Source organism: Lampetra planeri, chromosome 37, assembly GCF_965212315.1.
Source record: "Lampetra planeri chromosome 37, kcLamPlan1.2.h2, whole genome shotgun sequence".
NCBI classification, from domain to species: Eukaryota; Metazoa; Chordata; class Hyperoartia; order Petromyzontiformes; family Petromyzontidae; genus Lampetra; species Lampetra planeri.
In genome coordinates this window covers 2,811,410-2,839,408 of record NC_136143.1, presented here as the reverse complement: position 1 = coordinate 2,839,408, position 27,999 = coordinate 2,811,410, and the positions used below count along the sequence as shown (strand labels likewise).

The window sequence follows — 27,999 nt, the reverse complement described above, 5'->3', positions numbered from 1 at the left end:
GTTTCGTAACACCTAACACACTTAACAGACATTGGCGTGTGTGGATTTACATTTTAATACCGCATTCATTTTTCTGAACATCGCCATTTCTATCAATCGATACTTTTGCACACAAAAATGCAGTCTCGCGATTCCAATACTGCAGTTTCCGTTAAATTCTTATCAAAACAGACGTTGCATAGATAACACTTCTAATAACATATAATACATAAGATGTACAAGCGACCACGCCTGCCACAGCCTCTTCACACAATTTAAGAAATGGAACCAAAAAAAATCACCAAGCCATTTATACAGATTTCAACTTTGTTTGCACAACATAGTTGGTATCAAGTAATGGTTCTTTCAAGCACGTAGTACAGAGAAAAGCGAGACCCAAACCAAAGCACATAGTAAGGTCCATCACGAAAAAAGTGCCTGCATTTCTTGTCACGAGGTGTATATTCATGACTAAACTTTGAAAAATGTACAACGTGTTTTGCGGTAGAGTCCAGCAGCGAGCACATGAACTACAGCATCAAAGTATTCTGAAGGTACACACACACACAGCTAGAGGTCACTACACGTTGTGGCGATTTCCAAAAGCACATGGTTAATGCCAATACAAAGCGGTCAGCAATGCACGGCGACTCCACTCTGTAGTAAAACGCCCGTCGGCCTGTCAAGAAAACATTTAGAATGCCACATGGTAACCAGCCAGGATATTTACATGTTCAACCACATACAATGGGTGTCGCTAAAATACTACATTTCATGATGACAATGTTAGGCTTTTCATTTATTTATTTAACCCTAGGCTACACACAGGATTGTACAGCACATAAATCAAGGCATCACAATGTAATTGGAGACCCAAATGTTACATAATGGACAGAACTTTAGATTCTCGTTGCTAAAAATAATATTAAATCACCAATTCTCCCTCTCATCCATCGCTCCAGGTATCCTGAGCTTCAGCGCTTGCGAGAAATAGGGGGAAAACAGCGGGTCGTTTACTCTGGGGCTACGTCATGATAGCAGTGTCGTTACTAACGTCTCCTATAAGGAACAATGGCTGAGACAACACCCTGCCACATCCAGCCAGCCTATTGGCCCTGTGCCAATGAGCCACCCATATACCCTGCTCCACATGCAACAGGAAGGACCTCTTTCCACCTTCCCTCAATTTGCCAACACTGCCCCCTGGCGCCGAAAAGCGGGAGTCTCCGAGCTCGAGCTACTGACCCACTGCCGAAGCTACACAAATTACAACTCAACTTTTCCAATTGCTCAAGACTTAGATGGGCCCTTTGGTAAAAGTTGTAGGTCTAAAATGCACAGTGTTGCAGGGGTGAGACTGAATTTAGTCCTGTTGTACTACCCGCCATGCGTTTCCAAAACATGTCGCCAGAGGCACTGCCCAATTTTTTCGGATCATGATTCACCAAGGACCACTTGCAGGCATGGGTAAAACACTAGCAGTTACTAATTGGTCACGAGATCGTGGAACCAACATATGCAGACCATCAGGGAACTGCACTCTCTTCCCAGGTCGCATTTAACAACGGCAAGAGACCCAGCTGCGAGCTACCCGCTCTCCGTTGTGTCGCTGGAATATCCGATCCCTCGACGGATCGCTTGACGGGTCAATCGCCTATTCAGAGCAGCGGCAGCTTGACTGGGAGACCGTCGGCTGGCAGAGGAGCTGCTGCCACCCCGGGTGCGGCCAGCACCGACATCGCTGCCACTGATACAGAGGGAGTCGCTTCCGCTTAACCGCTCGTCGCCGCTTGCCGCTTGCGACGATCGCCGTCTCTTACGCGTCGCTTTATCTACAGTCCTGGCTGGCGATTGGCACAACACGGAACGGCGGAGGCTGGCGCGGGTGATAGTCGGGGTACTCGACCGACCGCCTTCGACACAAGTCTCTGAAGGTAAAGACGGCATGCCAGCCTCATCTGCACTTGTTCTGTCATCAGAATCTACTTCCTGCCGACATAAAATTTTAGCTTGGGGTTCTTGGTCATCGGAATTGCTTTGGTTGAGGTCTTTTCCAGGTGAGCTTCCCGTCATGTTGTGTTTATACAGCTGTGTTTCTCCATCAGAACTATTGATATGTTCACTTGGGCTTTTAATTTTTGCTGGTCTTCCCACTCTCCTCTTTACGACATCTGAATGACCAGCTTTTTTTTGCGTTTCCAAGTCCTTCCTTGACAAGGACTTATTTTTTTCACGTTTGTTAACTTCTCGACTACTCGACCTGAGATTCAGTCTTCTTCTTGCTCCCAGCATGCCCGACGACCTTTTTGTATCGCGCGATTTGATGCCAGACCTGGTTCTTATAGGGCTCCTTGGCTTCTCCTTGCCCGTAGCACTGTCCTGGCATTCCGTATGGCTTTGTACAATGGCATTCAAATCGGTTTTCCTCTTGCGGCCTGGTTTACCCATCCTCTCCTCCTTCATCACGGGCTTAACATCAGGCAGCTCTCTACCATCTACAGCATTTTCCGAGTCCTCTGCATCACAACCTGATGGCGTGTCCTCGCACAGAACTCGCTTAAGGGGTTTCTCAATCTCTGCTGCTTCCACTTCTCGAGATCCATCATCTGCCGGGCCAGCTGGCAATGCTTCTGCTTGTGGATGAGACTGACGTTGGATGTTGGCCACCTCTAAATCATCAGTGAAACTGGCATCCGTGACGGGAGAGGAACCAGCACGCTGCTGGGTGCTCACTTCCAGGGTACCCGGACTTACGTTCACAGTCAAACTAGAACTGGAGCCATTGTTACAGATTTCAGCAGATGCGTCCAAATTGCCTGTGGCTGGTAAATCAGCTTGTTCTACATCCTTGGCGACCGGTGAAGCACTATCAGACGGGTCTTCCATTAATAGCACTGGACTGTTTAACTGTTCATCTCTTACGGATGGATTTACACAGTTAGCATTAATCACGCAATGCACATCCAAATTGGGTGAAATAGTATCAGTTTGTTTTAAAATATCATTTTTAAATTTAAATTCTTGTGATGTTATCGTTAACGTGAATTTATTATCTGCAGAAATTGTAGCATGCAAAGTTTGATTTTCCTTGTCAAAATGTGGGCTTTCCAATGTTTCTAATGCATCGATGCACTTTGCTGCGCTGTCTTCAAGCTGCTTGGGATTTTCTGGCGTGCTTTCAAGAGATTCATTTGTGCAGTCTCGAGTACCCGCTGCATCAGCATGCGTCATTACACTGCGCGTACTACGTTCAGAATCGTCAATCTCCCTTACGCCACTGACAACCGGGGAAGTAGCCACGGCAGTTGCGGTACAGCAATTTTCCATCATGGAATCTGTTGTGGCACCTTCTTCCAAAACGTCTCCTTTGTGTGCATCAAGAAGCTCCTCCCTACCCTGATTCGGAGCGGACGCGGGTTGGCTCTCCTCCGGATGACCGCTCATGGCCGAGTAGCTGCCCGATGATTTTGAATTTTGCTCGGCAAAGGAGCAACCGGTCTCCTGTTGCAAGCTCGCAGGGGAATGCAATTTTTCGCACGCTCGGTCGGACGCTTCACTCAGTACTTGTGTGCAGTTACTCGCGCTTTCAAGCAGTTCACTGAAATCCGGCTTGTCAATGGTCATATCGCTTTCGTCGTGCGGAACTGCGTCAGATTGGTCAATTTCCTGAGAAGAATCTGCCGCCTGACTGGTGTCTGACCTGCGGCACGGGCGGCCTCTCTTGCGCGTCTTGGCAAGAGCGTCGTCTTCCGGCTGCGTCTCCTGCGTTTGAATTTCCTTGGCGGCATCGTCACCTTTCGGTTCGTCGGCCTTTGTTAATTTCACATCTTGCTTGCTAACGTTAGCTTGCTCCTGAGCAGTAAAGAACGAAGGAAAACAAATGTTAGATTCGAGTAATTCCAACTATGGACTGTCGTTTATGCTGCCTTGTCGAAGGCAGCTCCGCCTTCACCAACCCACACTGACCAGCATGGTGAAGTATGGTGACACAACCCCCATGGCCCGCACGGCGTGGGGAAGCGCTCATCTAGCAGTGGATTGACAAAGGGCTTTACATGTACGTATATACAGATTTAAGTGAATAACAATGTCAAGACACTATGCCTCCCTGACTATTTGCAGCCGAATTCACATTCCAGTGAGAATTTCTGCAGAATTTTCTTGAAGCTTGCTTACCTTGGTGCTCTTGGGTTCCTCCGTCTCGGCCGCAATTGACGCTTCGAGGTACTTCAGAGCGTATCTTTCTATTGGAGTCAGCTGTGCACACAGGAAAATAGCCTCTTAGCCAACAACTCAAACGGCTCCATTAACAAAAAGCACTCTCGCACTTTAACAACAACATTGTGCAATGGAAGCAGACAATTTGACGGCAGAGCGTGTATACATTCAAGTGCTGAAACTTCCTGCGTTCTGGCATTTTTCCAGAATTTTACTTGAAAAGTGCCCGTAATGGAATTACAAAAACTTTACATAAACATACAGTGGAGCAGTGATGCGGCGGATAGCGCATCGTGCTAACTCCAATTGCCAGCCACGGCTAGCGTCCGTAGCGAGTTATATCCGAACCGGCGCTGAAGGCCTTCCCCGGGTGCATACACCAGGCCGCACCGACCGGTGTGCTACGGTCAAACAACCCGCACGAGCAACACGGCGCAGGGAGGCCTTCACCAAGTAGCGGATTAACAAAGGGCTGGAAGTGACTGTCATAATAAACACGGCAAGTCCGTACGCTAGTTTACACCATCCGACGTGAAGTCAATTGGTCAACCGTGCGAACAAGTGACCTCGGAGGTGCCTCGCGCCGACCTCACCTGCTGCACGAGTGCGTTGATTTCCTCCTCGGCTTTGGAGGGCTCCTCCTCATCACGGCCCTCTCCCCCCACTCCACCCTCCTCGCCGTCGTCGGCCGCGTTCTCGTTAAACTCGGCCAGCTCGGCCACCTGCTCAGCCCGGGCCTGGCTCGCCGCTCGGATGTCCTCCTCATCCTCCGCTTTGCCCAAAGCCTGCGCACGCAGAGAGCACGCAGAGTGCACGCCATCCTTCGCTAACCACAAACAACTCCTAAACACGGGTTCATTCCTACTGCAAGCTATTCATACACATCCCCCAATGTAATTCTAAACCGAGTGGGTCAACGTTGCTGGCGTTATGGTCCACATTTTCCGAATGTATAAAATTACCCACAAATTACTCAATAGGAATCACACAAAGCAGCAATCACCACCCCCTACTGGCAGATTAATGCCAAATCGCAGGCCAGGTGCTGAGGGTGCCCTTTGAGCGTTTTGAGATGCGACGGCGATGCAAGTCGCTTGTTGCTTATAAAGTGCTCAGGCGCCCGTGCGTGAAGGACGCACTCTCTCAAAAACACATCCCTATCGTTACGAGAACTGTCGAGTTGAGGCTGTGGAGAGCCCAGGGCTACGCACCAGCTCCAGGATGTTGGTGTCCTTGGAGGGAACGGCGCCGTCCTCCTCGGTGGAGGGGGCTTGCTTCGGCACCGCCTCTGCCGCCTCCTTCTTCGAGGCATCCTCCATGCCCACCGGCATTTCAAACAACTCCCGTATCGTTTGCTAAGGAACAAAACCAAACAACAGCATGCCGCTTGTAAACCGCCAGTGTACACTCTTTTTATAGCGCTTTGCAGAAGTATGTTTCTAATCATTTGTAATTTAGTTGTAGTTAAATGTAATCAGAGCACCACAGCAATGCATGGATAAAGATATAACAGTTTTTAAATATAACAAATCCACCACAAATTCACAAAAACCAAACAATGTGAATGGATCGTCAAAGAAACTACTTATATACGTCTCATATTTTTAAAAAATGCATTCGTATCCAGTATGCCTTCCATACAACCAGACAATCTGCAGGGAGTAGGGCAAATGACCACTCCAGCACCTGTTTGAAGTAAGCAGTGGTGAAGTTTCCACCCTCGATGGCCACGTCCCCCAGCATGCGCTTCTGGTTGGCCTTTTTCAGGATGTTCTCTTCCACGGTCCGCTCGCTGATCAGCCTGTTACAAGAGGAAGTATCTCAATTTGACGACGCTCCATATAGCAGCAGTGCCTAGAGTCTTAAGCTGAAGAAACGATTGCCTAGCACCTTTAAGCGAGTATGTGGCAAACCGTAGTGCAGGAGGATACTTGAGGTAAGGACCTGTATATGTGGACATCGCGAGTCTGGCCGATGCGGTGGCAGCGATCCTGGGCTTGTGCGTCCATGGTGGGGTTCCAGTCGCTATCGTAGAACACCACCGTATCGGCACCGGTCAGGTTGACGCCTACGCCGCCACTCCGCGTTGACAGGATGAAGCAGAAGATGCGAGCGTCCGCGTTGAAGCGGTCCATGAGAAACTAAAAGACATTAACCGCCAAGCGTCACCGGATACCGTACAGGCACGAGACAGCGTGTCACAACCGCTCATTTCAATCGACCGCAACAGCACCTGTCTCTGTTCGACGCGCGTTGTGCCGTCCAACCGAAGGTAGATGTAGCCATGGAAGTTTAAGAACTGCTCCAAAACATCGAGCATGCGTGTCATCTGCGTGAAGATGAGCACACGGTGGCTGCCTGCTTTGAACTTCCGCAGAAGGATGTCCAGTGTCTGAAGCTTGCCTGCAAACACAAACGCGCAACTTAAGAACACAGCCGCTTGTATCCCAATTCGCAATAACTGTGATTTCACTGTTAAGCACACAATAAGACGCGGCTGTTCCAGGTGGACAACCGAGCCGAAATGTGGCAACTCACCACAGTCGTACTGGATGAGTCGCAGATCGGGGAACTGTGTGCGCATGTTGCAGAGGATGCGGTGCAGGCCGGCTGAGCGTGGCGACATCTCTTCATGCAGACGCTGCCACAGAGCCTTCTCCTTCTGCAGCATGGAAGGCGGGGGGTGGGGCGCGTGCAGCGAGATAGGCGGAGACTCCACGGGCGGCACCACAAAGATAAACCTACACGCCAGCGTGAGAGCCGACACGCACAACACATTGTCCCAACATCCCGAGACACAACACGCCCCCGAGAGAACCTCGCGTGCCGCAAAAGGCGCGGCGCACCTCTTCATTTGACTTGCATTTTTTTTCGCTACTCAACACCAGATTTGCCATACGCGGATGGTACACTTTTCAAGCAGGTTAATTCCCGTCAGCAGTTTGGTCGCGTAATAAGGAGATGCACATGCCTTTCTATTATTTCTTTCAGCTCCCTCAACCTCTGCTCCGAGTTGATGCAGAGACTTTGCAGAGTGCTCGTTTGACTCCAGAAAACATCCGGGTGGCTGGGCTTGCAGCACTGCCGCACACTGCGACAGTGCACGTAGCCGGACCACCTCCAGGCGCCCTCTGTTACAAAACAAAACGCAATACACATTTAGCTCTCGATTGTCCTCAGATGGAAGAAAACTATAAAAAAGGTAAATATCTAATATAGTGAAAGTGAAAAACTAGTACAAGTGACCATATTATTGCAGTTATGAGTTAGTTATCTGGTAAAGGGGTCAAAAAAATAAGACGTCAAGAGGCAAATGCCAGCTTAGTGTCCATCAGGGCCACCACAGATAAACCAGCCACTCAAAAAACCGTAAACAAGCGCACGCACAGGAAAACAATTAAACTAAAAAGACACCTAGAGAAAGATCCATAAGAATTTATGTTTAACACAGAGGCCCTTGGCACTCGGTGCGAGCAAAGTATCACAGGAGGTGGTGCGTGGATGTGCTGCGGCACGAGAGGGCCCCACCGTGGTGGTGCGGCCGCGAGCCCGTCTGCGCCGCGCTGCTCGACAGGTCACACATGCGCAGCACCTCGGTGCCGTAGATGGGTTTGGGCGCGCAGCGCGCCTCGTTGATGCGGTGAATGCGCTCCAGCCGATCCTGCTGCCGCTGAGCTCGCAGCTCCTCTACTCTCAACTTCACGTTTCGCACGCAGACAGACGCAGAAGAAACACAGTCACGTTTTCACACCCGATAAAGACACCACCGTCAACCTGGCCTCTGTGGCACGACGCGCAACGTCACAAGCGACATCCCCCGGGGGGGTCGAACAGAAGCACGCGATATGGACGAGCGGAATTATTTTTCGAGAAACAAGTGCAGTCAAATTGGCTGTCAATTTGTGTCAGTGTGGTTGATATCTGCAGACATGAAAAACTAAGAGAATGTATTAGAGACAGACTGGGTCATTGGGTGAAGGGTTAAAAAGTATTTCAGCTGTCAAAACACGCATATATAATAAGCCTAACTCTGAAGCGTCTCCTTGCATAACTAAAACATAAATTGTAGCCCATCAGCCTATCGACAGTAATACATTTTTGCATTGAACGGGGTCCCATATTTTACACGTATTTCTCTTGCCAGTGACACCTGGTAATCAAACAGCATTTGTTTAACGAGTCAGACTCTGGCGATGAGACCGAAAATGTACAAACCAGTATGGGGTTTTCTTGATAAAAACCAATACTGATTGATATAATTTATCTGGAAAGCCAATCGGATTATAAAAGCTACACTTTTATTTCGGCACTGATTCAACCGAACGGAGTAACGGTTTATAAATGCTTTTAACCCATAAACGTTCCACGGCAACGCCCAATGAGCTTAGTGCCAGAGCAAGGAACAACATAGCTGGACCTTGCTCCCAGTTTATCCTCCTGTGCACCGGGGCCCCGACCGTGTTGATGTGTGAACGCCCCCTCACCAAGTAAAGCGGTGACCTCTTTGCCGGCTTTTTTGGCGCCGGTGCCTCGGCGGCAGAAGCGCTATCCTTGCGTTTGGACGGGGCCTCCTCGGCCGTGGCCTTGCGATCCACGCTCCGGGTCGTAGGACCCCTGGTCAGCGGCGCAGCCGCGGGGACGGCTGACGACCAAAACCGAAACGCGGGCCGTCGTCAGTCCACAAAGCAACGTCACGATACGTAAACAACAATAAAAACGCAGTCGAAAAAATGCACCGATGTAATCTCTCCACAAAGAAGACTTAAATGGAGCAGAAAACACAACCATTTACACCATTTTAAAATAGCAAGGTAATTATTAAGAGTAAATAAAAGAGGCACTAAGAGTTAGGAATGTTACTAAATTACTTAAAACGTGTGAATTATGTGCCGTTTGCCCCAAGCTACAAAAACACAATGGTATCCCACCTTAGCAGCGTTACCTTTTAGGCCTGGCTTGGCGACCTGCGGCGAGGCAACCGGCGTGACCGTGGGAACCCTAAGCAGGGGGGTGCCGCTGCTTTGTGTCAGCATCCGGGCCGGCGGGGCGTGCGGCGCAGGCACAAAAGGAAGCCTCACAGGCGGGTAGACGGCGGCGGTAGAGGGACGTGGGGCAGCGCCTAAGGTGGCAGTGGCGGCAGCGTGGGCGGCAGCAGGAACGACCTGCCTAACTAAGCCAGCTGAGCCAGTAGAGGTGGCAACTGGAACTGCAAAGGGCATGCATGCATCAGGAAGAGTGGAGGAGAGGGAGCGGGTAGAAAAGCCACAGCAAGTTGAGAGGTTATGAGTTTCCCGCAGGGTTAGCGAAAATGAAGCTTTTCAAAGCGTAACGTTTGTAAATGCAGACGTGTTAACCGATACAATTATGGACATTCAAACATTGTTTTGTTCCCTCCAACAGTTACCATTATTTCCCATTAGAGAATGTTTTACCAGAAAAATAACCAGATATACGCTTGCATAGGTGTTTACAGGTATTTAGACGATCATGACAACCACACATCCACCATCAATATCACATTACATATAGGCAATATACAATAAAATGGGAATGTATAAATATGCTTGTTCAAATATTTGGATTTAAACACAAAACCAAGAGGAGTTCTGTAGAGGATGCAGATGGGATTACCTGCTATGGTTCTCGCTGGCATCGAGATGGCAGCACCTGCCAACTGCTGCTGGGGTAGGGTGGCCATGCCCATCTTGGTGTTGCCGGGCTGGGCAAGGACCTGTGTCTGTGACACGGGTTTCACCATGTGCACCACGCCACCTGCCACGCAACAGCGACAAGCAGCCACGCGCTATTACACAATGCTTTATTCCAGGTTGAGCGGTAAACCAACTTTCGTTGAGACCAAGAACATATTTCAGACACTCGTAAAAAGAGTGGGAAAAGTGCAGCACAGGTCATACTGGACAGATAAACAATTGGTTTGTAAAATGGCATCACATTTTCTGAATAACTATTACAGAACAGCAACAATGTAATGAAGAAAATAAACGCTGTATACATTTCATGGAGAAAAAATAAGGAAACGTGTTCATCAAGAAGGGAGCCATGCTCTCCTACCCTGTATGTGTATGTGCTGGGGTCCGGGAGCAAGGGTACGGATTGGGCTGCAGGCCAGCGTGAGTTTGTTGCCTTGGATGTGCAAGGTGAGCGGCTGCCCTGCCTGGCCCTGGCTGTTGGCCAATGCGGCCAGCTGAGCGATGCTGATGACTTCCCCGCCTTTCAAAACAACAACAACAACACACTCAGCATTAGGGCCAGAAAACGTCCATTGAAGCACCAACATCTTTGATCAATGATTTGGTTCACGGTTACAAGTTTATTTTATTATATTCTAACTTAGAAAAGAATCATGTTTAACGCCTCATGTCGAGCATTCTCTACACATTGACTAAAAGGCCATTTATTGTTGCGGTCTACCATGCCGGAGAGGTTAGTATATTGGCACTCTTCCATGTGCAGTCATGTTCGCGTTCCATGTTAATAAGTTAACAAAGTGGTGTCCTGCTGAAATGAGCATTGAGACCGTGCTCGCCCTCCTGTTTACAGCCATTGGCCAGTGGTGGAAATTCTGCATTTCCACGCAGAGCACAACCACGGTTGACTTCCTCACGAAGTGGTGGTACTATTTACCGACCCCAGCAGGACAATGGACCGAGCCAACCAGAAACCAGAGGATGTGAACTAGCAACATTCCAATTGTGTGAGCTGCTCACTCGATAACTAAACCTCCTGGCCAGATTATAACTGGTCAAATTAAAATTTGAGCGAGCAAGGGACATATCTGTACCCCAGAGCTCCTATGGGCATTCCCTCACGTGCCCAGCACGTGTTGCTGGGCGAGATGTAAGGAAGGGGCACGTTTAATTATTATTCCCACTCGTGTCACCTTGCGGCTCACGGAGCAGAGCCACCCGGAGCTTGTGAGGGGGTGTTGGGTTAGAGGCGATGGTGTGTGAGAGAGAAAGCATGATGAAGTCGATGATTACACCGTGCCTTTTTTAAGCTTCACCACCACAACAACAACTCGCATTGTGTACATGGTCCTTTCGCACTCGGGGTGAGATATTGCAATGGGTTCAAAATGATTAAAATTGCCACGAGGTTTCAATACAGGCAGTCAACCGCCGATCTCAAATCACTGCATGGGTATATGAGGTTTTATTGTACCATTACAATTAACTGCTGTTTTAAGATCAGCAGGTGTTGTTTTCCTCAACTACATATTACAGTTTAGGTATAATTCTATACCATGCATCACTTTATGAACACAGAACTTGCATTCAATATACAAGTGCTTTCAGAAGCCATTTGGTTTTTACACAAGTGCTAGAACATGGAATATGCCAAATCCACAGATATGACATCATCACTTTATTTGTTTACACGTAAAAGAGCAGGGAGGAGCCTTACTGGGTAGCCGTGCCTGCGTGTGTGGGGTCAGAACCACCCTCTGCTGCACCACTCCACTAGGCAACGTGTACCCAGTGACGAGCTGGGCCCTCTGGCCCTGAATTGCCAGCGGCGCCATGTGGCTGGCCTGGGCCACCAGCCGCAGCGGGTTTGTAGGGTTCACGGGCGACGACGTGGGGGTCAAGGTGGTGGCGACAGCAGGGTTCACAGCCGAAGCTGCATTGCGAATTATTTGGCCTCCGCTCGCCTGATGCTGCTGAATGGGAACTGCGGCGTACATGCGCGGGGCGTGCGCCAAGGCAGTTCCTGGTGAACAAAAAATAAGGCCATGTCTTCAGTCACACAATGACAAAACAAACTGGACTATAACGTACACATCTCCATTTTCTGCAGGGCATTAACAAGTGAAGACACAAAACCTGTGGAATCTTACCCTGGGTGGTTACAAAGTGGGTGGTGGGTCGAATCTGGGGCTGCCCCTGCAGATGTACGGTGGGGGCGCGCTGTGTGCCATCGATGACCAAGCCCTGCATTGCACAGAGGTTCCACAATATTAAATTACGATGCCTATGAATAACTGTTAAAACTGTTGCTTATTAACATCTTATGAGCTCCTACCTGTGACAGCCTCAATAGGGTGGGGGAAGCGGCAGCAGTGAGCTGGGTCCCCTCTGCAGTAAGGCCTTGAGCGACCCGCTGTGCCTGCAGCATGGCCTGGGTTCCATCGATGGCAATCCCTGGCGCGAGCCTCTGCAAGGTCGGGGATGCCACGTGCTGCGTCAGCTCGGAGATCAGCCTGGGAGCCACGGGCACGGGGGGCTGTGCGAGCGGTGCCACAGGCCGGGTCGTGTCAATGATGGCGCCCAGCGCCTGCCTCTGCACCACGACCGCTGGAGAAGCCACTCGCTCCACGGCACCGACGCTCTTCTGTCCCGCGGCCACGGAGTAGACATGCGCAGCCCCCGCCACCTCCGGCACCACGCCTTGCAGAAGCCTTTGAGGCAGGCCCGGTGAGGGCAACTGCTCTGTGCTAACCCCCGCGATCAGCCTTTGTGCCACAGCAGCCGGAGATGCCGTGGGTAAAATCCCATCTGTGGCGGTAGAAGGCAGAGGTTTCTGCAGGCTGTTCTGCACCAGTGATTTGGGTGCATTGACCATGACCACCGTACGGCCCTCTGACTTCTGCACAGGTTGCACCATTCTGTAAAAAAACAAACCAATATCCTTGCTGTTAGCATGTCACATCACACAACATATTGCGCAATTACAACAAACCAGGGATGCAACGATAATAATAACAAAATACACATTGTTTTTTTAAATAATAATTTATGCCACATTTTAAAACATGCCCACCTCTGCAGGCAACACCACAACACCCATTCGCACATCCGCCCACGCCTGTGGCCCCAACCCCAGGGATAACCTGTTGCTGCTGGCGACAACAAGAAAGTCAAAGTTGTTGAAGACACTAATGATCCAACCTGGTGATAACAATTATTATGTTGCTGCTGTTGACGACACTACCACTGCAGCTACTGATGCTCATAACGACGCTGTTGCTGATGGAAGGCTACGTTCCATTTCAATGTTATCTCCTCGTGTGCAAGGCTTTTCTTTAGTACTCTGGTTTCCTCCTACTTTCAAAACACAATAATTGCCAAAAAACTTCCGAAGCAGAACCTCTGAAAAAAAAAAAATGTATACGCTGTGAGGCTTCATGAATAAAGTAAAGATTATGGCCAATAAGTAAGATTTGTCACGAAAACAAAACATGCCAATTCATTACTAGTTCACACCGGTGCGTTGGAGAGTAAACCAACGGCATTCATAACTCTGGCTCTCCGCCTGATGATGCTCGTTGTAAATTACTGGCGAAACTTCGCACTCGAATTGTAAATGTTGTGGGATTTTACTCTCCAACACACCGGTGTGCTGTTTTAGGAACGAATTGGCATGTTTTGTTTATGTGACAAACCTTACTAATTGGCCGTGTCAGGTGGCGACTGATTTACGTGATCCATCCCAAAAAATACCTCATTATGGATAATAACACATTGGAAACAATGAATATCTCGGCCAGTACGCCAACATGGCTTGCGGGTGGAGAGGCACGCAGTGTGTGTGGGGGGGGGGCTTCCTCAGAGCGCTGCTGCACCTGTTAACCTTCATGCGGACGGGCTTGGGCCGGGGCGGGGGGTCTGGAGCAGTGGAGATCTCCTCGATCAGCTTTCGAGTCACCTTGCGGTTGGGCAGGAACACCTCGGCCTCATAGCGCGACAGCTGGTTCTCGGCATTCACCAGATCAAATATGGACAGGTCCACATGCTGCAGAGAGCACAAACCACACTGTGGTCATGAGTCACCTCAGGAATTTATGTCAAATCAGCTTTTATGACAGTTTATCAGTCGAGACACATCACAATGGTTAATATATAAATGTATATTTGGGTAGGTTACTAGTCAAGTCAATTTATTTTTGGTTAACGGATGGTGCCTTCCTAGCACAAATATGCCATTCAAAGTGCCAGATGTTGACGAAACATTACATTGATCGTTGTTAATATTTAAGTCGGCTGGAAGCAGAACTGTAGTGAATTACACAATGGGTATAGCGTGACAGGGAGTTTGCTAGCGGGGCTTACCCGCCAGGGATCGTATTCCAGCGCGGTCAACACGAGCGAGGCGGTGGTGTAGCAGATGCCCTGCGTGATGAAGGGCGACGTGATTGGCCGAGGATCAAACAGGTTGGGGTGGTTGCAAACTTTGCGAAGCTGCATGAGGATGTTGATTACACTCATGAAGTGACCGCTCGCCAGAGTCTCTCTTGTTCTGAGAAAACAAAATGATCCACGTCATTAATGTATACATAACCCAAGTCCCTTCTGTACACGCCTCATCAGTGAGTAGCACCATGAGCAATATCGTCAATTAGCCGAGTAATTAAAACCAAGAACATTAACCCCAACTTGTAAACTAGCGAGAGACTGTACGTACGTGGCTTGCGACATGAAGTCGTCGTAGAGGTAGCGCTGACGCTTGGACAGCCGGCACCGCACAATGTGCTCGTACTTCTTTGGCATCTGCTTCTCAACGTCCATTTTTATTCTCCTCAACAGAAAGGGACGCAGAACCTAACAGGAGACAATGATAGCAACACACATTCAGCAGCCCCTCAAATGGACCTTCCACACGGACTTACATTCAAAATATGCAGGTACCATGAACTGACAATGCTAAATAAATGTAACACGAGGATACAATACTAATAAACACAATGGATATAGTAAATATAAACATATACCTACACCAGTTGTTAAATCTCTGGACCAGCGAACCACTTGTAAAACCCTCAAAAAAAATTTGCAGACCACCATGCACCAATTACCTATTTCTCAAAATTTAAATTGCTCACAAAAGTAATATCTGCAGCAATTGTACAGAGCACTTCCCACGACCTGGGGACCACAACTTTGGCAACCACTGGCCTTTGCAATACAAACTCAATAAAACGCCTTTTGCACACGCTGGCCACAAAATGCATCGGAAAGCACAAATGTATATTATGTGCATGCGTGCATTGCACCACACCTTGTGCAGACGTTTGACCAGGCTCTCGTTGTACTCCTGGCTGCCTTCGATCATGCCTGTGAGCGGGTTGGAGAACCACTCGCGGAACTCGCGGTGCGACTGGAACACGTGCGGCATGAGGAAGTGCATGAGAGACCACAGCTCCATGAGGCTGTTCTGCAGCGGCGTCCCTGTCAGCAGGAGCCGGTGCTGGCTGTACACACAGTGGATTTGGAAATGTGACTTTGAGATTGACTCAAGCAGCAAAGGTACATCTACGTTCACGACTTAAAGCCAAGCTCTGAGCACATTATTCACTCAGCGTAAGGAAGACGGCACATCACTTTACAATCTTATTCCATAAAAACCTTTAACGTGCCACCAACAACGTAATGTCTTACAGTATAAAGCTGAACATTAAAATCTGACCTGTTGAAGTTAAGCAGTGACTGCCATCGCTGAGACTTAAAGTTCTTAATATTCTGAGCCTCATCCAAGATGAGATACTTCCACTTCTTGCGGCGGAAGGCCTGGTGATCCTGCAGCACCAGCTTGTAGGACGTGATGCACACGTGGAACGCATTGGGCCTGGTCCAGCCCTGCGCATTGCCAACCACACACAACAACAATGCAGTGACTACAATGGACACACCACAAACGTATTGGCAACATCAAAAACATGAACTGCACTGAAGGTAACATAAGAGGAGGTAGCAAGTGTGGCCATCACAAAAAATGGTATAAAATGTAATTCTCATTGCAGCAGGTTTTTAAATGGGAAGATACAAACCTGTCTCTTTTGCTTCCTCTCCTTGGGTACGCCATAGTAGGTGAGGATTTTAAACGCAGGAAACCACCTCTTGAACTCCATCTCCCAGTTTAACATGACGCTTGTTGGCACCACGACCAAATGGGGACCCCAGTTTCCTGGCAGCAGGGACGACATCACCCATTACATATGCTCTTGCACGCCCCACTCACAGGCAACAATCTTTATGTATGTCCGTTTGCATATTTGTTATAAGATCTCTACAATCCTCAATTGAAAATTTGAATGTAAAGCGCTGTCAAGACACTTGAAAAATAGCTTTACAAAATAACACACATTTATTTTCCCTGTAAAAAAATATATTTTAACATTAAAACATCCAAGAGCTTTAGGGTTAAGTACTCACCTCTGTCACAGGCCAGGTGCCCAAGCAGAGCGATGGTCTGGATGGTTTTTCCCAGGCCCATCTCATCAGCCAGAATCCCATTGAGCATCTTCTCATTCATCGTGACCAGCCAGTCGAGGCCGATGTGCTGGTACTCGCGCAGGGAGCCCCTCAGCAGAAAAGGCACAGGAGTCTTAACCTGCGCGCAAAAAATAATGCGACCACTTGTTCAACGTTCTCCAGTTATTTTGATAAGCGCATGTGTTAGGTTGAAAGGCACTCATTTGTAGAGATCCTAAAGTGCAAAAAAACCAGGGTAGCTGTTGCAAATTTCCACATTACCTGTGCGGTCGCCAGCGTGTAACCCTTGGGCTGCAGGCTCTCAGCTGCAGCTGCGATATCCGTTATTTCTTTCTTGGGGCCTACACCATCAGCACCTTCCTCAGCAGCCTGGGACTGTGGCTCCTTGTCGTCGGTGACAAGGAACTTCATCCCAAGGTCGCTTCCTTCTTCATCGCCCTCCATCTCTTGATCCTCGTTCTCATCTCGGTTTGAAATGGTGGGAGAATCTACACTCTCTAAAAGGCAAGACGGGAAAGTAAAAAAAAAACATTAAGGTATAGTAATAATAATGAAAAGAAAAATGTTCTGTAAGCCTTGAATACTTGCCCAGTAACTGATTTGGATACTGTTAGGTCATACAAAAATGTAAGCTATCCAGGCATGGCAGCCAACAGGAGCAAGACTCAGGGTGGGGGTCACAGATCCATCGGCAATACAGCTATTTACTTCTCCATCTGGACTTGATTAACTATTATGGAGATTACATACAATAGACATTTATACCAACCTGGTTTATTATCGTCATTCTTCACTTCTTTTTGGCTTTTTGGTTCCATTTCCTTCACCTCGACCTCTTCCCCCACATCCTCCACAATTAATGGAGGTTCAGGCACAACCTCATCTGCCTGCTGCTCTTCATATGCACTTGCATACATTTTATAGAGGTCTTCCAGAGGCATCTCTCCTGTGAAGCACAGCGCCAAGCACATTATAACACTGGAGACTGTTATAACACTGACGCCGATGTGGCACGTGGAGCGTGAAGGTCGTCTCACCTTCCTGTGCAAGTTCGTCCAGCTCCTGCTGGTAACTGGCAGTGCCTTCCACCCCTTCCTGCTCTTCGATCGTCTCTTCCACATCTTCATCTACTCCATACAGGATGTCAAACGTACAACAACCCAATCAATGAGCAATTTATGGACATTTAAACTTTTTTACATTTTGCCAATTTGTGTCCTAGGACAACCTCTGTACACGAGCGAGCTTCTCACCATCCTCATCCTCTGCATCAAACTCGTCGTCGTCGGTAATAGAGTCGCTGCGCTTGCCGTGCCCGCTGCCCTGCACCAGACGAAGAGCACAACCAACGTCAACAACGCACACCACCGCACAAATACAACCCAGTGGTACTCGTGTGGCATTCATGTCCGTTCTATAGTCTACTCGTTATGACAACACCACGGTAATGACAATTTTATTTTAAACGTCTACTGCAAAAAACTGTCATACTGTTTGCCAAAAATTAAAAATCTTTATGTGAAAATGTGCTTCTAAAAAGGATCATCTACAAAATTCCACATGCAAGCAGCATTGAAAAGAATATTCACGACGTGTTGAGGAATTCATTGACATCACAGTCACAAACACCGACAGTGATGTAAGCAGTTCCTACATTGATTTTGCCACAACATAAAAAGCACACGGCTACCTCACCAGCCGGCACCAGAAAAATGAGTGTGGCTAAAGCTCCATGGGTGCAACAGAGCTCATCTCTTATAGAAAACCGCAATGAAACGTGACCACATCCCGCTGCTATAAACTTGATTACCTTCACAATGGTTAAATTATTGCACGCAAACATCAACCAGTAAATCATGCTTGAAATAATACTCTTCGTAAATGGTGACAACTGATGTGAAACCACCGCTAATTTACACATTATTTTTGAAGACTGTAATATGGTTTAAAATACCTACAAACCTCCTTCACACTGTCATCCTCCGTGTCCTCGTCAACATCAACGTCCCCCTCCTCACTGGCGCAGTGAGCCTCATCTAGTTGCCCATCATCGTCGTCGTCGTCGTCATCCTGGCGGGTGGGCGTCCACGCCTTGCCGTTGGCGTGCAGGTTGCCCGAGCGGCGCCGGCTGTGCTGGCGACTGCCGACGCGGCCGTCGCTCTGCCAAGGCGACGTCAGCATTTCCGGAGGCAGCGAGTCAAGCAGCTCTTCCAGCGAGAGCTCGCCCTCGCGCCGCAGCAGCTCAATCTCGCGGCGCCGCGCCTCGCGGCTCGCTGCCTCTTCCCGCTCCGCCTGCGCGATCGTCTCCTCGTCATCGGACTCATCCGTCGGCTCAAAGTCCCCATCCTCTGCAACAAAATTAAGATGCAGACCGTTTTCATTTTTTAAGAAAAATACTATTGACAATATTTAATGAATCCATCAATATTACCAAAACTTTCAATTTAATCAAAAATCGTGTTTAGCTGAAACTGAAACATTTCAAAACCAACATTTACCAACATGGGCCACCTCAAAAATTACAATGCTAAATTGCATCAAATATAATGCTCGCATTTAAAAGTAAATAATCCTCATCGGTGAATTTGTAATTCCATGTGTTTAATTCGATTTTTCTACAGATGGCAGTGACATGCAATAGCCATCCTACATCAGGTACGGCGAATCGGGGTGACCGCCCTGGGCCCCGCACTTTGTATATATGTAGGACTTCTTCCACACCGTATATAGCCAACTGTGCTAATCGGAGGTGCAGGGGAAGGACAAACTAAACACAAAGCCCAGAGAGGGGCCCCACGCTTCCACATCACGGTGTCAGATGCAATAACCCTGGTTTAGTTTGAGGGCCTAATGGGGCCCCCCACACGGTGTGATTTTCCCCGGGCCCCACAACCCAATATAGACGGCCATGTCTACACTATATGCATTTGTAATAAGGAGTGCCGTGTTGTTTAGAGATGTGTTGATGTCTCAGTCTTGAAGACAACATCCCGCACTTACCGGCCTCCGTGCGTGCTGGGCTCGAGGAAAGGGACCCCGTGTGAGAAGTAGCTATGGAGTTGTTGAGGCCACGGCTCAACCAGTCCGAGTACTTCTCAGTCTGATCCACGATGTAGTTCAGCTGCTTGTCCAGGGCCTTTTTGCGCTTCTCCTCTGCGAGGCTCTGCTGCTTAAACTGCACCACCTGATGGACCACAGCCAGAGGTTCCAATCTCTTTGGACTATGTGCATTCTCACTGTATTCATCCCTTAGCCCCGTGTATTGTTTTACAGCCAGAGATCACAATGTAAATGTAGAAGCTTCCCGAAATGAAACCTATTTGTCCTACACCGCTCAGTTCAAACACTGGTTAAAGCATAATGTCAAATTGTAACAGGGCAGAAAACAATGAAATTAAATTATTCTATGTAGATTTTTGGGTTACACCACAATTATTTGATCAATGTGGCCTAACCCAAAAATGTAAATAAAAATCATAATGATGAAAAATAATAATAGATTTTACCCTTTCTCGGAATAAAACAAGTGTTAAGATATTTAAACACCAAAAAGATACCTTTTGCAAGGCATCAAGTCTGCATTAACCACACATACTTGTGGCAAAACCCTACTTATTAAATAGTATAAAGAAAAACACTTGCAGTCCTTCACATTGCGTCCTTTTCACATGCTGTTAAACTTAGGAGGCAATAGTTTCTACTGCAGAATAAAATGTGCGCCACAAGGCAGCTGTGAACCACACCTTCTCAATATTGGTCCAGAAGTACTTCACTTCTTTGGCAATGTTGGCAGCGATGCGGCGAAGTTTGGACAGCTCCTCCTTCTTGGCCCTCTCCTCCTTCTGCTTTTGCTCCTCGTGGAAGCGCACCACAGTGCGGGCCAGCTGTGTACAGTTACAGCGTGCCAACACGTCAGTGTGCGTGCCTCTGTCATGCTCAACAGCTCAGTCGAGGGTATCATGACTGAAACAAATCTGACAAAAGGCCACTGTGCCAACTGCTTGCGGGGCAGGACATGGGCATATTTGCCTCATCAACAAAACACAAATATAAACACACACACGGTAGATTTGAAGTTTTCGTGACTGCAAGTATCCATTCTCTTGGTTCTTTCGGTAAAGTCACGTTTTTGGCTGCAATCGTTGTCGGTGCTTTGCTCTCCCCCCACCAGTGCACCTCCACCGCACCCTTACTTCTAGCCCCGCCCACTTCCCCCCCCCCTGCCCAGTCTCACGTCCCATTCCCTAGCGCACACACAACGCTCCCCCTCCCCTTATTCCCTCCCCCGCACCGCCCTCTCTGACTTATATAAACCCCTTAACTCCGGCATCTCTCCCGCTTCAGTAAAAAATGCTCTTGCTGTGGTTGTCACTCGTGATTTAATGTATTTATTTTTATTACATTTTTTCACCTACGTGACTTTACCGAAAGAACCAAAGAGTACACACACGGTAGTCAACACAACATTGTTACCTTTTTAGCGAGCGCACGCTTCCACCGGCGCTCCTGGGCAAAATCCCCAGCCAGCCACTGCATCTCTTCAAGTAGATAGTCTCGGTGAGTCTTGGGTCTGGGTGGCTCGGTTACCCGAGTGAGTTTCTTGAGTGACCACAGGCCGGCCTTCTTGAGGTGTGCCACCCGCTGCTGGATATCTGCTTCCTGTGGCCAGACCAGACAGTTAATAGATTCTGCACATTGCCAAAGGCAAGACTGCACTTGCCACTAATTAAAGCACTTTTTTTTAAATGCAGGTGTGTCTAGCTTAACGAGCGTTAATCCTACAAGGATTCGCTAAAACAAGCAATTTGAACTCAGACCCATTTGTTCGCAAAACAAGCAAAATGTTCGCTTATCGAGCAGACAGATCGATAAACATGCATCCCGTGGCAGCTGGCGGCGCACAGTAGCCCGCAGCTGTTTATGTTGCAACTCTGTCCTGAGTGCACGAGTGTTTGGTCGTGTAAGGGAAGAGGGTCTTGTGGTGGCACTCTTAATGGGTGGGTGGCGGGAGGGGTCATGTTACGGTTAGCGCACAGTGCTACAAACCCAGTAAACAAAGTTCGATTTCCGCTCACGGCAAAGCACCAGTCACGATTATCTGAACCGGCTTCAATTTGTAGTACTCACATGAAAAAAAGTTGAAGGAAAATTTTGGGGTTCAAACTTAGCTCAGCTTTTAACATGGGAGCGAGTCGATGAGAAAATGATGATCGTTAAAGAAGTTTTCGCTTAGCGAGTAATTTGCGCGGAGCGTATCTCACTCGTTAAGCAAGACACATCCGTGAAAAAATGTTTACCTGCATAATCTCTTTGAGATGGAACATCTCGTTTTCAAGGGTGTCAAGTGACACCTAAATAGGAGTATATTATTAATACTACATTTATTTACCTATGAAAGCCTCACCAATACTTAAGACTGTTTTTCAGAAGGGTCCTGCATAGTATTGGCAGTAGGTGCAATGTTGCGGTGTGTAATCCCAAATGAATAGGTCATTTTAGCATTGGGATGTTTGGCCAATAACAATAAACGTGTATGTTTTTGTACATTAAGTAAAGCAAGTATTATAAAAGTTATGCTATTGGCATTAACAATAAAACAACACATTTTTATGACATTTTCGCACCTCCGATTAAGCACGGTTGGCTACGTACGGTGCAATAGAGGGTTCAACCTATATATTTTAATCAAGAAATATCAGAGCGTGTTTAAGTGCCTCCACTCCACAAGTAAAAACATCCAAATGAAGCATTCAAAGTTGTCCACAAGCTCTGCTCATAGACACCGACCAGGCCTGCACACCTGCTTTGCCCGCTCAGCGATGTCGTCCTTGCCATCAATGGCGGAGGCGCAAACGGAGGAAATGGAAAGCGATCGCGGCTGCGAAGACGCATGCCCCCTCGTCCCAGTGCTGTGGCTGCCAGGCAGGGAGGTCTGCAGGTTTCTGTTGACAGGGACGCCAGTCGACCCTGCCTCCGAAGTGAGCGAGCAGTGCTGCCGCGTCACCCGCGTTGACCCAGGAGATGAAACCAGCGCGGCAGTTCGGCTGCTACTTCGTAGAGGACCAATGCCTTCTGGAGACGCCTGCAACAAGCAAATGTGCATCCCCGTTACTATAAGCGCATGCACCGCTTGCCTTTCTGCTTTTGGTAAATTAAACAATTAAGGCAACATTCATGAACCATTGATTGTGTTACCCACCTGCTTTGCTAACGATGTAGTGTTATGAATAGTTGGTCCTTCTGAATTGCCAGAAGTCAGCACAGCAGCTGCGTGCAAATAAAGAGTAAGCATTTTTATACATTAGATAGCGGTAATAACCAACACCGACAAGTATGATATGTTTACTACTGGGCAAATTGCAAAAAAGACTCTGTAATGTGTTTCATACAAAACAAATAAATATACTGCTTTTAGAGCTCAAACAGAACAAAAACAAAGTGGGTAGCTACTCTGCAAAAAGGACTCAAAACCACTTTAGTTACCTGCAGGGTGGTGCTGGATACCGACGGCATGGCCACTTGAAGCAGAAATGGTTTCTGAAGAGCCCTCCTAGAGCAAAACAAAACACATTCAGCCCCGTCTTCTCGACCACAGATTAAGAAATGTATGTGTGGGGGGCTCTTTTGATATACTATTGCATTTACGGATTCTTGAATCGACAGACCCTCACGAATGTCACGATGGCTGGAGATAACAAGTGTCGCAGGCTATCATTGGCACCGTTGCGAGGAAAGACGACAACCATGCAAGCAAATCCTGCAGTGCTCTAGCCAGCCGGGTGTTGGAATGGTTGACACGTTAAAGTCACCTTCCTGTTAATTTCGGCTGGCCAAAATCATGACATTGCCAGGTAGCGAGTTCATTTACTAAACAATGCAACGTTTTAAACGTGTCCACTCACTCACTCAATGGAGTTCCAATACTGAGCTCACCTCTTCCACGTCATCAAGGCTCTTCTCCTGCAGAAACAGCTGCAGTGGCTGAGGCGGCGGCTTCTTCAGAAAGATCTGAAGGTCCACCATGTTGCCTCCACGTTGCAAAAAGTAGAGCTCGCTCACCTGCTCTCTGTGTGGAGGAAGCTGCGTGTGAGTATTTCCATTTCAGGTCAAACAAACAATTGGACTGCTTTGGCAGCAGGCATGTAAACCACTCGCTCCACAATTCTAGGAATTGTTGCGGCTAAACAATGGATATTTTTTGTCATGTACCTATATGCTGTACTGTCTTATGCGACGCATTAGCTTAAAGTACAATCAATTTACATTTGTATAAATGAAAAACATTTGATTACCAGTACATTAGATTTATAATGTAAATTATATAGAATTTTAGTTCATTTGTAGAAGTGACATGGCTAAATGGATGTGGACATGAACAAAAATAGTTCCCAAAATGAATGGGTTAATTCAGTTATGGGGTGCCCTGATGCGTCAGCCTGAACAAATCTACGTATTAAAACAGCTTTAACAAAACACATTATTTCCAGTAAGAGTAAATGTAGCCAATAAACAGCTTGGAATGCGTTTCAGATTGCTTTTCATGTCATGTTACACATTGGAAAAAGTTAATAACAAAAAAGAAACCACCGAAAATCATGGCCATTTATAGAGTACTAAATCCTATGCTACAATGGTTATTGTACATTTCTACTAGTAACTGGGACTGCCTGAAATGTGCCTTTTCAGTTCAGTGTGAAGTCACAGCTAAAGGAGCCACAATTGCTTTGCAGTGCACTTCACTTTGAGAGTCAAAGTAGTGCGATGTTCCAACGTGTCCCATTGGTTCGGGCCTCTCCAAAAAAGCATCATGTGGGACACAGTATATGTATGTCCGCTTTCACTATTACGATAAACTTGATCTTTTTCCTGATAAAACGGTGCAAATGACTAGGATGGTGAATTCTTAATACTGAGGATGCTCTATTCACACGCATTTATCTGTTTAAGCAATTGAGCATGTTTCATTTGCCTCAAAACTAATTTCTTTCCAACTGCTTTTGTGTTTAGTATGTTGTCCTTCTCCCCACACCTCCGGTTAGCACGATTGGCGATTGGCTACGTGAGGTGCAAAAGAAGTTCAACGGACATACATACAAAACCAAAATGTAGGTGATGAATGCTGTCACTACCTGTGTATCACCCGCAGCTTTTGCATTTCACTCTGGTCATGTTCGCAGATCAGTCCGCTCAGTCGACTCTTCTCTAGAAGTTCGGTTGCCTGCTCTATGTTTTTCACATCGCCGGATTCCTCCGGACACACGGAGGAAGGAGTGCTGTGCGGTTCAGAAATGGTCACTGTACTCGTCAGCTGTACTGAAGTTAGATTATCTTGCTCCATGTCATGTGACACAACGAAATCTTCTTGCAAGCTTCCCAACTCGCCGCTTTCCAGCGTTGTTGGCAAGTCTGCTTTGGTCAAAAAATTATCGAAGCTGGACAGAGAACACTCCTGCTGCACCACTTCAAGTGAATTCTCTACGACAGTTTCTATTTGGTTTGAGGGACATTCGCTCAGGGAATGTTGTAAACGATAAGCCACTGGCGAGTCCAGCGCATGTTCTGCAAAACATGCCTCTGACAACTCATGACCAGTCTCCAGGAGAGCCGCATTGACGACTTCTGGTGACCGATTCTTTACGCAAGGACTCTGACTACTCTGCCAGACGTGGGTTTGGAGTTGGGAATCTAATGTTAGTGTTTGGTCAGGTTCGAGAAGTCGCGTGGACAACAGTTCCTCCTTAAACTCCGGACTTGTTCCTGGAATGATGTTTGCATTTTGAGACGCGTTGGAATCTCTGCTCATCCCGGGAATGCCGTGCTGGGCTGTCGAGGAGGTCAACACAGGCCTGTGAACGCCCATGGCTTCTGAAGAATCCTGCTCTGCAGGCTCAGGGCTGTGGACGGCAGCAGGAGGTTGACTGGATATAATCCCATGACCAGTCTGTTTGTTGTTGCTGCTGCCGTCGTCGCTACTGCTGATGGTTTTCTCCGATCCCGGTCCCGACAGTCTCACATCCAGCTTGTCCTCCCCATGGTACATCCTCAGTATGCCACGCCAGTACCTGCCCCTTTAAACAGAACGGGAAGACGGATTGGAATGCTAATGGTTTTTTTTCAGGATGATCAATCCGCTGATCAATAACATTTACACATAGTGGGTAGCATGACTGCAGACGTCATAGATTTTAGTGGTTAGATATTTTTACATTTCAGTTTAACTATTTGGATTTCCTAATCCTCACCAAATGAAGACAGAAATAACACGCGCTAACGAGCAGTTGCTAACAGCCACTAACGTTTATGCTAATTCATTCCGTGCGTCTGAATATTCCGAAGGGAATCCGAATTCGCGGTTTCCAACAGCAACGGTGCGATGTTTATCCAGATCCTCACTCCCAGCGAGCACGGCGAAACGACCGATAATCAGTACAAACAAGAACATGACCACGGTACAACACAGAGCACGTAATGAAGCAACTCGCTCTGGGCAGACAGCCATACAAACGTGCAAGAGTACAGACGTAGAGGCAGGCGTACAGCAGGCATTCGTACAGAGACATAGGTACACAGACATGCGTACACGGAAACATCCATACACATACAAACGCACGCGGAAACATGCGTAGAGAGACATTCGTACAGACATGCGTACAGAGACATTCGTACACAGACATGCTTACACAGAAACATGATTACACAGAGACATTTGTAAACAGAGACACGAGTACACGGGAGACATGCGTACACAGCCCCGCGTTGGTAAACGAGCGTATAGGCCGCCCCTTCATCCCTGCAATGATGGAAACGCGGCACGTGACGCGCCCCACGTGGCCACGGTGCCGGCAACTCGGGGCCCGGCCTCGCTCTTTGTCTCTCCTCCCCGCGTCGCGGCCACCGTGGCCCCCGTGTGCGAGGCCACCCCCTCCCCATTCCCTCCCCGTGTGCCTTGGGACCCCAGGGACGTGGTGGCCTTGGTGGCGCATCGAAACAGCCACCGAACAAACCGCGCAGCCCTCCCGGCGCGCCACCGTGACCGACTGTCGAGATGCAGCTGGCGGTCACCGCATTAACATTCACGGGAATTCGCTCGTGGGCGCCGCCGGCCACAGACCCCACGGGTGGCTCTGCCATGGCGAATGTTGCACCCACCCGGTCCGAATCTAGTTAACCTGCCGCGTTTCCCCGTGTTGCACGAATGACTACAGCGGCGCCGTGTAGAACGAGGTACTGTAACAATGTTTGTGCAGCCATTACACAACCATGCTGCGGAAGGCTCGTGCGGAACCCTTTCTCACATTAACAGGTAAAGGTGCAACCCTGCAATTACTTGCTCACTCTACTGCTGGTGAGAGTGAGGGAGCTTTATGGAGCCCCTCCAAATTGTTTTTGGCTTCTTCCCAAGTTGGTGAGACGTCATGGGGAGCTGAGAGTACTCACACTTTACCCCACCACACGTGACACCCTTATGATCGAACTGTTAGCCCCTTTATTTTAATCTCACGTTCACAACTTCACAAATCCGCATTGACCAGCGCGGTGAAGTATGGTTATGCAACTCGGGGTTGATTACGTGGCGAAGCCTTCAGGCAGCAGTGAATTAACAAAGGGTACCGCCAATAAAGCTGACGTTGACATCGTACGAGCCTCATCACACGGTCCTATCCCGGTGTCAAGTCCAGTTTGACCAGACGCTAAGCCGTGACATACCAATGTCGTAACCGTATTAACCCCGTGTTAACTCGGCGCTAACTCCACGTTAACTCCGTGCTAACCTCATGGTAATCTGATGTACACCCGGCATTAACTCCATTGTAACCTCGCGTTATAACACACGGTGCCATTATCCCCACGATAACCACTATGGCAACATAATCTGGCGCTCGTTGCACTGCAATCGCCACGTTACCTCGAAGTAATCCCGGCGTTACTCATAAGTAATCCCCGCGTTACCCGAGGTAACGCCACCCCGCCCGGGGCTCAATACATTTAGCACTGCAAGGACCCCTCCAACCCCCCCGACACAAATAGTCGTCCAAGCCACACACGACTCGAGTGCCAGAACTAAAATACGTTACCATTTTTTTTAAATATAAAACCGGTACCAAGCACAACTCCACAACAAATTAGAGTAATTCTCGGCGACGAGACCGAGGCGCTGGGGGAGGGAGGACGCGGGGGGGCAGAACGACTTCAAATCCGCGCCGAGAAACCCGCGGCCCCGCGCGCCGCCATGTTGGATGGCCTCCACATCCGTCGCCACTCACCTAACTTTCCTTCACAAATATTTCGATGAAGGGCGCGGCATCCACCCGAATCGCGTCGGCATCCGTGTTCCCCGGAGCCCGATGTAACTTTTCGTATACAGTGAGCCCGCGAAACGCGCGCTCTGCGGGGCGATATTTGCGTGGGAAACATCCGCCGCGGTGAGAGGCCGAGCCGCGAGCGAAATGGCGGCTCTGGCGGGGGAGGAGGAGGCGGGGGGGGGGCGCTCGCGTGACGTCACGGCCGCCCGCGTCTCGCGCCGCCTCGCGATTGGCTGAGAGCGCGAGGCGGAGGGGCGCTTGAAACGTTC

The 27,999-nt window shown here is 48.4% G+C and overlaps 1 protein-coding gene across 2 annotated transcripts; it reads right to left on the bottom strand.

The window, feature by feature from the left end:
* Positions 1-39: 39 nt before the first annotated feature.
* On the bottom strand, positions 40-27,889 carry LOC144730894 (helicase SRCAP-like). Of its 2 annotated transcripts, XM_078611717.1 has the most exons (39): positions 27,692-27,889; positions 24,557-25,495; positions 23,361-23,493; positions 22,911-22,977; positions 22,627-22,694; positions 22,228-22,509; positions 20,901-21,086; positions 20,171-20,311; positions 19,428-19,611; positions 18,390-18,775; positions 17,681-17,750; positions 17,465-17,554; positions 17,197-17,373; positions 16,689-16,924; positions 16,368-16,545; positions 15,983-16,119; positions 15,622-15,791; positions 15,214-15,406; positions 14,620-14,756; positions 14,268-14,454; positions 13,781-13,950; positions 12,241-12,823; positions 12,056-12,149; positions 11,623-11,928; positions 10,270-10,428; positions 9,829-9,969; positions 9,140-9,403; positions 8,682-8,839; positions 7,726-7,894; positions 7,169-7,328; positions 6,736-6,938; positions 6,431-6,600; positions 6,142-6,338; positions 5,884-5,998; positions 5,409-5,552; positions 4,791-4,982; positions 4,156-4,236; positions 3,946-4,006; positions 3,642-3,831 (listed from the first exon to the last, which is right to left on the bottom strand). In XM_078611717.1, exons 2-39 carry the CDS (start codon positions 25,465-25,467, stop codon positions 3,821-3,823), a joined length of 7,311 nt encoding a protein of 2,436 aa, XP_078467843.1. In that variant the 5' UTR covers positions 25,468-25,495; positions 27,692-27,889; the 3' UTR covers positions 3,642-3,820. The 2 variants fall into 2 exon arrangements, with proteins under 2 accessions (XP_078467842.1, XP_078467843.1); XM_078611716.1 differs by lacking the exon at positions 3,946-4,006 and having other exon boundaries at positions 40-3,831.
* Between the last annotated feature and the right edge of the window lie 110 nt (positions 27,890-27,999).

What these genes read in the sequence shown, in the direction of transcription:
- LOC144730894 (XM_078611716.1), bottom strand. Translation starts at nt 25,467, where the DNA reads ATGTACCATGGGGAGGACAAGCTGGATGTGAGACTGTCGGGACCGGGA. An exon ending in CTGAAAGAAATAATAGAAAG is followed by an intron (nt 6,939 to 7,168) that starts GCATGTGCATCT and finishes GCTGGCGTGTAG; the next exon opens with GTTTATCTTTGTGGTGCCGC. An exon ending in CGCGCGTCGAACAGAGACAG is followed by an intron (nt 6,339 to 6,430) that starts GTGCTGTTGCGG and finishes AATGTCTTTTAG; the next exon opens with TTTCTCATGGACCGCTTCAA.